Source organism: Nannospalax galili, unplaced genomic scaffold, assembly GCF_000622305.1.
Source record: "Nannospalax galili isolate Female #2095 unplaced genomic scaffold, S.galili_v1.0 scaffold735, whole genome shotgun sequence".
Taxonomy (NCBI): Eukaryota; Metazoa; Chordata; class Mammalia; order Rodentia; family Spalacidae; genus Nannospalax; species Nannospalax galili.
The window spans coordinates 2,086,140-2,097,437 of NW_008337053.1; the positions used below are offsets into that span (position 1 = coordinate 2,086,140).

The following is an 11,298-nucleotide window of genomic DNA, read 5'->3' on the forward strand; positions in this document are numbered from 1 at the left end:
ACTGTGACTAGTAATAAACAGATAGAGATTAGAAACGCATGTGCATCTTAGTGTCAATTGTATTAAAAATTAATTTGTATGAAACTGTATTTTAATAATGAAATGGAGATTTTTTTTTAAAGTTTAAAAAAAATGCTGAAGTCTGGGCTCGGGTGTAGCTCAGTGGCAGATGTAAGCCTAGCATGCATTCACAGGCTGTGGGTTTGGTCTCCAGCTCCTCACTATACACACAGTATTAAGTCTGATTTTGATATAACAAAAAATGTTCTAGAACTTTGCAGTGATTGGACAGCATTGTAAATACACTAAATGTCATTGAAATGATGAAAATAATGCATTTCCTATTTTACCACCATTTTAAAACCACAGGCATGGTGGCACACAGCTGTGATCCCATGACTCAGTAGACTGAAGTGAAAGATAATTTCAAATTCAAGGTCAGCCAGGGCTACATAGTGAATTCCAGGCTAGCCTGGACTATAGTTCAAAAAAAAAAAGCGTAAACAAACAAAAAACTCAAGTATGAGAAGCATTTAGCCCAATAATCCCAGAATTTGGCCAATCTCACAATCATATGGGAAACTTTTTAAAACCCAAAGTTAATGCATCAGAACTTCAGGATCATGGGATTCAGAATTGATTTTTTTTTTTAATTCCTAAGTGAGTCTATCAGTTGGGTTTGGGACCCGTATAGAGCAAAGAAGGGAACACATCAGAGGTCCTCCACAGACAGAAGACAGGGCAAGCACGCTCGGTGTCGCTCCAGTAACCCAAACCAAAACTCACAGTTTGAAATGATCAAAAGGAGAATGTTAGTCTGCAAACTCTTCTGCAACCAGAGAGACCAAGAATCACATCAGCTCATTTCCAGGCTTGAGGTGCCTACTGACTGGGCACATAAAAAGTGCTGGACCCATTTCCACCTAGAAATGCCAGAGGAATTCTTGCAGCAGAGAAAGGTTAGAGATGAATCTAACAGATAACCTAACAGATGGGCGGTCAGGGTAATCACTGCCATTCCTGCCACCGTCTGGCTCCCTATCCACAGGGGACAACCTACCCAAACCTGAAGACACAGCAGACCCTTCCAAAGTCAGGCTTTGGGTACCAGCAGTAACTGTGAGCAAGTCCTAGACCTCACCTGTAACCCAAGAACTACATTTGGACCTAGAATGGAGTTGACACACATCTGTCCAAATACTTTCTAGAACGTCCAGTCTCAACAGAACTTTTCTGCAGTGATGAAAATAATCCAATATAGTGGCCAACAGCCACCGTGTGGCTACTGAGCACTTGAAATATGGATAGTGCAACTGAAGAGTTGAATTTTTTCCTTTCACTTAATTGTAATTAATTTTTGGATTTAATAACCACATGTGACCAATGGCTGCTGTATTAAACAATGCAGCTCTAGAGAATAAAACAGGACTGATCTTTGGCCTAGTCTAAACCACTGTAGAAGGTAACCTTCCTCCTGGAGCTGAACTAGCCCCAAGCCAACCTCTGGGAGTCAGTGCAGAAGCCTGGGAACCCACAGGCCCCCTTACCTCTTGGTCCTACATTGTCACTACCAGAGCTAGAAGCAGGGAGCCAGTCAATGCAGATTGCTCCTGCTGTACTGGCATCTGCCATGATTTTTAAAAAAGCTTACCAGAAGTATTTGAGATTCCTGAGACGGGGTGAGGAACCCCTTATGGAAAAGGATCTGGTACTTTTCCTCCCTCCTTCAGACAAAAGGGACAGAAATGAGGCATTTCTTTTTTAAGAAAGAATATTTCTTTTTGTGTTTCGCCTTCTTTAGAGCCATAGTAAACACACGATCACCATGGGAGAGATTTCAAATGTGGGGTCCAGGTGACCAAGGGCTGCTCCTTCCTCATCTCTGATTACAACTAAGAAGTTCAGGGAAGTAGACCTGGACTCCCACTGGGTCTGCTGGATCAGGTAGAAAATATATTAATATCTAATTACCACTGTCCTTACAAGCAAACAATGGTAATTATTCTCATCTCTCCCTATGAACAGCCCTGCTGTTGAGATCAGTTTTCTCTGTGGAAAGCATGTTCCCTTGAGAGAACGTGGCATGATTGGAAGGGCGCACAACAGCTCACCCCTGCACCTGCCTTCACCCTCCTGTCCTATAACCTCTCTGAAATACAGAGAAGCAGGCTATTAGGAACTTTGATTGAATAAATAAGTCTCAAAGGTAGTGTTTGCACCTGTGGGCACAACAAACCTGGCATTGCAAACTAAAGAACAAACAGAGCTCAGTTACCCACAGCAGTGGAGCAAGGACTTTTTGCTGGATTAAAAACAGAACAGCAACAATGACAATTTAAAAAAGGAAATGTCTTTAACCACCAGTTGAGTGTGTGTCCTGCTCAGATAGCTCTGTACAGGCCAAGAAGAAGAATGATAGTTAAAAACACAGGAATTGGGGCTGGAGAGATGACTCAGTGGTTAAGAACACTGACTGTTCTTGCAGAAGACCCAGGTTCAAATCCCAGCGCCCAAATGGCAGCTAACAAGTGTCCATAACTCCAGTTCCAGGGGATCTGACGGCCTCTTCTGTCTTCCTCGGGCACTGCACAACACGGGTGCACTTACCTACATGCAGGCAATACACACAAACACATAAAATAATAAATAAAATATTAAAATGAGTGGCGTGGGGCCTTGGGTGTACCTCAGTCATAGTGCCTTTGCCTGGCATGTGTGAGGTCCTGGGTTGCATTCCCAGCCCTGCAAAAGTAAATAAATCAATGATTGCGTGGCAACATACACATAAAATAAAAATAATAAATAAAATATTTAAAAACACAGGAATCAGAACCAGCCTGCCTAGATCCTGTTTCTGAGGCTGCCCAGAATTTGCTGTATGACCTTGGACAATGAATGTCTTTAAGACTCAGTTTCTTCATCTGTAATGATGGAGGTAACATTTGAACCTCTTTAGTAGGTTGTTGTTAGGGTTAAAAGAAATAATCTACAAAATACGTTTATGCCATGGAAAATATTAAAGATTCAATGTAGAACCATTATTATTGCTAGTAATGATATATCTACCGTAAAATAACTTGGATATATATTTAAAATATAAAAATTCGAACCATTCAAAAGAAACCCATGCTGTCCTGTTGGCCTAGCCTAGAGGGCTTTTAACTAGCAAAGCCTCAGGAATGAAATTAATGCCACAAAACACATTCGGTGTTTTCTCACTTCACTTCCAGGTCATGAGGGTCGAATTGGGATGGCCTCAATCAAGGTGAAAGAAAACTATGAGTTCAATGGAAAGAAGCTGTTCCAGCACATTACTGATTACCTGCCAAGTTATGCAAGGCCTCGGTTTCTGAGAATTCAGGTGAGAAGTCTTGTCAAGTTCAATTATATTCTCATAGAGATCCTGTTTCTTCGGGACCACTTCCCCTTTCCCATAGTGACCACATTTGCCAAATTTTTGCTACAGCTCAGAAAGAAGTATTGTGGTTTAGTAAGAATGTGAAAACAGAAAATACAGCAAACAGAAATCTAACCCTAATCCCTTCCTCACTAAAATGACGGGCCAATTTAGTCAACTGTAATTTTAACGAATAACTCACAAAGTCAGTATGTAACTGTGGCAGACACTTCAAAGAGAAACGCTCTAGCGCGCCTGCCTTCCTTTTGTTTACTTTGTTGTTGTTGTTGTTGTTGTTGTTGTTGTTGTTGTTGTTGTTCTTTTTTTGAGACAGGGTCTCCCAGTGGCCCCAGCTGGCCTAGAGCTCACTATGTAGACCAGGCTAGCCTTGAAAGAGGTCCACCTGCCTCTGCCTCCCAAGTGCTGGGATTAAAGGCATGCACCATCACACTCGGCTTGTTTACTTTTATTTTTTTGGTGCTAGTTTAGCACCCAGGTCCTTGCTTCTGCTAGGCAAGCTCTATCACTGAGCTATACCCAGTCATGTTGTTTCCAATGTTAGAGAATACAAATCTTCTGACATCCTACACCTTTTCATAGGCGAAAACTCCATTGAGCATCGTTAGTTAATTGGAACTTTCAAGCTATCACTCCTAGAGTTAGTTTAATCCTCTCATTTTTCAAATTTTGAGTTCTGTAATTCTATAACTAAAGACTTGAGAATCTTAGGGTCCCAGGTACTATTGAGTATATTAGGTTATTTCTATTTGATGGTCATAAATCACTGGCATTTGCTTTGCAAGCAGGTGGTAAAGACACATAAGAATGAAGTATCTTCAGATAGTCCAGTCAACATTGAAGGGAGTCTTTAGCCTAATAGGCAGACAGACTGGTAAAATCAGTTGCTTATGTGTAAATGATCCCTCTTCCCACTTCCACCATCAGCCAGGATATCCCAGTGACACTGGACACCTTACCCCTCTGTTCATCTGTTGGCAGCTCTTCATTCCCCATGGACAGGGAATAAAAACAATTCCTTCACATAGGGTCCCTGTGGAATTTCAGAAAATAGACTGTGTGGGTCTTATACTTTCCAGCCTTCACACAATCCTGAGATGCCAGTAAACCAGTCCCATGTGCCCCACCCCTAACCCTGCCATCCTAATCTATCATAAAGCACAATCAAAATGTGGATTGCTATTCTTTTTCAGGACACCATTGAGATCACTGGGACTTTCAAGCATCGCAAAGTAACCCTCAAGGAGGAGGGCTTTAATCCCACAGTCATCAAAGACGCCCTGTATTTCATGGATGACAAGGCAAAAGCATACGTGCCTATGACTGAGGGCATTTATAATGCCATAAGTAATCAAACTCTGAAACTCTGACTATTCCTAGGAGCCTAGCTCATAACACTTCCAAAAAGAAACTGAGTGGACCTGCCATAGCCACTTGTAGAATCCAACTTTAAATGAAGATTGTAAGGTACAACTTTTTAGGAAATTATTCATTTAAAAGGGCAGAGTTTTTTAATTACACCTGAACCTTTGCAAGCAAAAAGATTTAGAGATAATTATTTTTCGATGTGTGCTTGCCATTTGTATTTGCAAGCTGGGCTTCTTGGAGGAAGGGCCTTATTTTTTTTAAATACATAATAAAATATATGAACACTAAACTATGAAATGTCACTGCCTCTTACAGTTCTGTGCCTCTTGTTTATTTTATGTGTATGAGGGTTTTGCCTGCATGCATGTAAGTGCACCCATGTCATGCAATGCCCATGGAGGTCAGAAGAGGGCATCAGAGCCTCTGGAGCTGGAGTTACAGATTGCTGTTAGATGTCATGTGGGTGCTGGAAACTGAACCCAGGTCCTCTGCAAGAGTAACCAGTGCTCTTAACTGCTGAACTATCTCCCCAGCCCCACTACTCTATTTCAAATGCAAACTCCATGTCAGTTATTCCAAAATCATCAGTGTCCCTGGCAACTTTTCACTTACATCCCACTCATCATGGCCAAAGTGGCAAAGAAGAGGGAGGGTGGGCCAGCAACAAACAACACAATAGAAACCCAGCTGCAGTGAAAGAAAGGCACCCTCCCCCTCCTGAAAACATCCCAGCCACTGGTACAAAATGGCATCAGCCAGGAGAGGGAGGGCCATCTTAGTCCTTAAAGATGCCTAGGTCCATTGCACCAGCATTCTATACATAAAGGGAATTTGGCAAATATTTTTCTAGCTGTATCAAGGGTTTCAAGCTCATTCATCTTCAGGATTCATAGAAACCGTAGAGATGGCAAACAGATCATCAGTGTGAACCACAAAGCTGAGGGCAGCCACTACTCAGCTTGCCAGCCGATTACTACTGCATGTCAAATTCTGATGAGCACTCCAATTATTCAGAAAACTGAAACACAGATTTATTTCTTTGAGGCAGTCTCACTATGCAGCCCAGGTTGCCCTCTGCTTCACAACCCGCCCCCCCCCCACTGATGAGATTACAGGCATGCACTACCATTCGCAGCTAGATATCCAAATCCTTAATAATCTCAAAATTTTGAACCTTCCAAACATCTCAACAAAATGTATCTGTGGAGCAGAAAAGCCCAGGTCTCCAAATGCCATCCCCACATCATACACCTGGGACTGTGCCCCACCTTCCCCAGTTGGAAACTGGTTTCACTCCCCAGCCAGTCTCCTGAGCACAAGCTTGTTCAAGGATATGGAGCCATTGGCCCAGGAGGACCTTGTAAGGAACTCTTTCAACCAAGCTCTTTGTCCTTTTACTGTGCTGTCTCCCTTCCTGAGTGCAGCTCCTTTACTCCTACATGTATCATTTGTGACAGTTTCAGGTCCTTGGTCATGCACTCAGGGGATATCATGTCCTTGACCTAGAGATTTTCCCAGGTCATAGGAGCATCACAGTCACTGAGTCTACACTAACAAGTGAGACCCAGGTCACCCCTAGCCTGCCTAGAAGTAGCAGAGATTCCTTCCTAGAGGGCATCCTCAAATGACCAGGTACTATACCCAGGGATCCCCAAGTGTATAGCCAAGGATCCTGAGTCATGAGAAGGGTGGCCACCTTGCCCCCAACACAGCACTAGAAAAGTTCTAGAAATGTCGATAGTACTCTCTCTGCCCTTTCAGATGAGAAGATGCTATACAGGGCTGGAGAAATGGCAGCTAACAACTGTCCATAACTCCAGTTCAGGGGATCCGACAGCCTCTTCTGTCCTCCTCAGGCATTGCACGACACGGGTGCACTTACCTACATGCAGGCAATACACACATACACAAAAAATAAAAACAATAGATACAATATTTTTTTAAAGGAAGATGCCATACTAGAATCTCGTCCTCTATTATGTCTGCCAATAAACATTTCCTGAGCACTTAATATGCTGAAGGGATTTGAGGACTGCCAAAGGGAACTTTGGATATGCTGCATCTTTGTAAATTGTCCCAATGATTCTTGTTTGTTGTCAGCACCTGGGAATTTTTGCAAAGTGCTATTCTTGCCAGTGGGAATTTTAACCCAAGACTGTAAGAGTTCCATGTTGTGCAACTGTGTTACATGGAATCCTGTCAAAGTAAATCAGGTTGTCAACAAAGGTTAAGTCAAAGCAGCTGTTGCTGTCATCTTTTCAGGTGAGAGGTCAGTGTTTATACCATTCGCCAGAACATTAACATTCCTGTAGCTGTAGCCTGCTGGACTCTGACCTCCCCTGACCCATGTTTTAGATTTAAAATATTTTAATATTTTTTTATTTTACGTGTATGAGTGTATTGCTTACATATATGTAAATGCACTCAAGTCAAGCTGTGCCTGCAGAGGTCAGAAGAGGCTATTGGATCCCCTGGACCTGGAGTTACAGATAGCTGTTAGCCACCATGTGGGTGCTGGGAACTGAACCCAGGTCTTCTGCAAGAGCAGCTAGTGCTCTTAACTGCTGAGCCATCTCTCCAGCCCCATCCTTTAGATTTAGATTATCCAGTTAGAAATAAGAGCTAAAGTCCTCAGATCCCTGCCAGCTGTACCTCCCAGCCTGATAGCCTCCTCTACCTTCCACTTCCACCAACCTCCCCCATTCAGGCCAAGTGCCATCACTCCACTCTATGGAAGCACCAGGCACTGTCCTGGGTTTCCCTGTGTGTAAAACAAACATAAACCATCACCTGTGAGAGACAATCAACTCTAAAGACTGATCTTTCTTTTTTTAAAGGTTCAGAAACCAGGCCCATAACATCTACCTCACCCTCTCCAAGGCTCAGAGAACATGGTAGAAGAGCCTTAAGGAGGAGTAGAGGAGCTGCCTTCCAGGCATGGTGTAGCCACCACACTCATAAAATGAACTTATAGTAACTGCACATAGACCTGTACAAGACTGGTCCTTGTCAGCATTCTATTACGGATGGGGGAGGGGCTTAAAAGGTCCCATCCCTCTGTGAGGGGTTACAGGCAGTTAATGGTCACTAGGGGAGGAAGAGACTTTTCTTCAGTGTTGTAGCTACTAATAAGATGCTCATGTGTCTATAAATAGACCCTCACCCAGGCTCACGTAAACAACCCTGATTAAACTCCCTGAGTCACGTATACACACAAAGGCAGGAAAGTAGAAAGCAGAGTAGTTGGGAAAAGGAAAGGGATTGTCAGCAGTGAAAGGGAGCCAGAGGTAATGGGGTGAAGATCATCAAAATACATACATGTATGAAGATGCCATAATGAATCTCATTATGTATAATTAACATATACTAACAAAAAGAAGTTTAAAAATCAAGTCCATAGAAATAGCTGCATTAGTTATCTTCATTTTTAAAGGACACGCTGGAGCTGGAGAGGTGGCTCAGTGGTTAAGAGCACTGTTGCAACTCTTACAGAGGACCTGGGTTCAATTTCCAGCACCCACATGGCAGCTAACCACCATCCATAACTCCATTTCCAGGGGATCTGATGCCCTCTTTTGATCTCCATAGGCATTGCATGCAAAACACTCATACACATAAAATAAAAATAATAATTTTTTTTAATTTTTAAATAAAATACAAGAGGGTATTTTCTTTTGCCTTTTTGAGACATGGTCTCACTATGTAGCCCTGGCTAGCCTGGAACTCTTATGTAGACCAGGCTGGCCTCAAACTGACAGAGAGAGATCCACTTGTCCCTGCCTCCCGAGTGCTGGGAGAAGGGCCTGGCACACGTGTTTTTTGTTTTGTTTTGTTTTTTGTTTTTAAACTTAAGCTGATAACCATGTAAACAATTTAGTAGACAGATGTTTGTGATTGATGTGTAGTAGGATGTTATATGAACCCAAACAATGCAGGCAGTGTCACCTCTGAAGTGGAGAAGGCTGGGGCTGGAGAGATGGTTCAGCACTTAAGAGCACTAGCTGATCTTGCAGAGGACCTGGGTTCAAATATGGTGGCTAAAAACAGTCTGTAACTCCAGTTCCAGGGGACTTTGACCTCCTCTTCTGACTTCTGTGGGCTTGGCACAACACGGGTGCACTTATATACACGCAGGCAATACACTCATACACATAAAAATAATAAACAAAAGTTTTTTAAGTGGAGAGGACTGATCCATCCTAAAAGATGACTTCATAAGCATGCTTCCTATCCCATGCCTACACTAAAGCATTTAGTGGATTACATTAAAGCATTTCGCCTGCTGTGGACGAAAAGACGTGCTCAACACTACTGTGGAGTTTTCTAAGACTTTGAGAAATCAGGTCAGATCCTGAAGGTCTGAAAAGCCCCTTTGAAGGAAGGTCAGAGTCCTCACCATATGTCACAGACTCTCATCAATAACAATAATCATGTGCAAGAGAGGAGGGAGGGTAATACAAGGAATTTCGGGGATAAAGGGAAAGAAGGAGCTCAAGAGGGGTGGGACTATAAGAGACTGGTATTATCAAGGGAGAAATGGGGAAAATGGGGACGCTTTAAATGGGGAAGCCATGGTGGAAGGGTTAGACAGACGAGAGAGAGAGAGAGAGAGAGAGAGAGAGAGAGAGAGAGAGAATGCCTACCTAGTATAAACAACAAGAAGGAATCATATTAGTTCAACCTAACAACAAATTACACATACAGTATCTCTACATTAGTCCATGTGTATAGCTGAAGGCTGTATAATAATAAACAGTGCCAGACAGGAGAAACTTTCCTTCGAGTTGTTGGCCAGAGTGGTCCAAGAGACTCCCAAAATTACACAGGTTATTGCCACAGCCCTTGATTGCCTCCCAGAACTTGAAGGTAGACCCTACTGCTGAAGACAGAGACAAGGGATTTGAAGCAATGGAGCTGGAACTGACCTGGAAGCCACTTCCCCTGAAGGTTAGCTCTCATAGCTTTGGAGAGCACTACACAAGGTGCTAAGGGAGAACATCAATCAATGGTCCAAACCCAGTTCAAGACCAAATAACCACATCAATGACCTGCACAGCATACAACATTGGTGCAGTTGTGGCACTTTTATCTTGGGGGCAATCAACAGCTATCTAATTGGACTAAAAGCCCACTCAATGGAAGGAAACTCATGTGTGTAAACACAGCCAAATACACATGGCTAGAAAGGTCATAGATCTTAGAGAAGACCCCAAGTCTATGTGCAAACTATGTATCTTTATATTACAGACAAATATCCCAGTTACCACTCATCAAAGAAGCTTCTTTTGCACCAGATGGGGACTATTACAGAATACCACAACTGATCACACACATTGTCTGTGAATTGTCCAACACTAAGTATCACAACTACAATGCAACCTCTATACCTAAGACTCACAGAACATAGAACAAGGGGTAAAGGGGAACTAATGAATATCTCAGTTCTCATTACTGAAGCTCCCTCATGCAACAGAGGGCCAGAAATACAAAAGGTCACAAATGGCCAAAGCATAGGGACCAAGAGTCTGCAGAATGCTGGTCCTTGGACAGGACTCCTCTATTAAACTTCACCAACCCGGGGCTCAAGGACCATTTCAGAAAAGAGGGCAGAAAGATTGTAAGAGCCAGGAAGGAGGCACATGACCAAATAGAAATAGCATCCTATGAGCTCCTGAACCCTGCTCATATGAACCCACAGCAATGGTGTCAGCATGCACAAGCCCCATGCAAACTTAAGCAGACAAAACCCAGCATAGAACTATGGAAGTGGACAGCAGGCCCCAATCTTAGCTGAAGAAATATTGGCAACTGATTACTGCTGGGTGAGGAGGGGACTCAAGATAGATTGGCTAGACCTCAGTGGATGAACTTGTACCGAGAAAACATCTGGGGACACTAACTTGACACAACAGGCCTTAATACGAATGACAGAATGTATAAATTCCAGTGGGGGGCTATGGGAGGGTGCCGGTGAGGAAGGGGGTGTAAAGATTAGTAAGACTGATTGAGATGTTCTGCATGAAATACACAAAAATTCAATTAAAAATTAAAAATAGGGGTTGGAGAGATGGCTCAGCGGTTAAGAACATTGGTTGTTCTTGCAGAAGACCCAGGTTCAAATCCCAGCACCCACATAGCAGCTAACAACTGTCTATAACTCCAGTCCCGGGGGATCCAATGACCTCTTCTGATCTCCGCAGGCATTGCATGACACGGGTGCACTTACCCACATGCAGGCAACACACACACATAAAATAAAAATAATAAAAAAAATTAAAAATAATAGGGCTTGGGGATTTAGCTAAGTGGTAGAGTGCTTGCCTAGCAAGCGCAAGGCCCTGGGTTCGGTCCTCAGCTCCAAAAACAAATTTAAAAATAATAATATTAATAATCATGATGGCTGATGGCCAACAGGAAATCTCTCATGAGACAGCGAGCAAGAAAGATGACAGTGCCACTCACACCATCAGCACTGCTCCAAGGGAGGTGCGCTGACTGACCAACACCATTCTAGT

General features: G+C 43.0%; 1 protein-coding gene across 1 annotated transcript in view; it reads left to right on the top strand.

Annotated features, from left to right (window-relative positions):
- The window catches only part of Slc27a2 (solute carrier family 27 member 2), a 54,071-nt gene extending 48,988 nt beyond the window's left edge, over window positions 1-5,083 (top strand). The window contains exons 9-10 of the mRNA XM_008831798.2: window positions 3,231-3,361; window positions 4,609-5,083. Coding sequence (XP_008830020.1) covers window positions 3,231-3,361; window positions 4,609-4,785 — 308 coding nt within the window. The 3' untranslated portion in view covers window positions 4,786-5,083. The remainder of the gene's footprint in view (window positions 1-3,230; window positions 3,362-4,608) is intronic.
- Window positions 5,084-11,298: the final 6,215 nt, after the last annotated feature.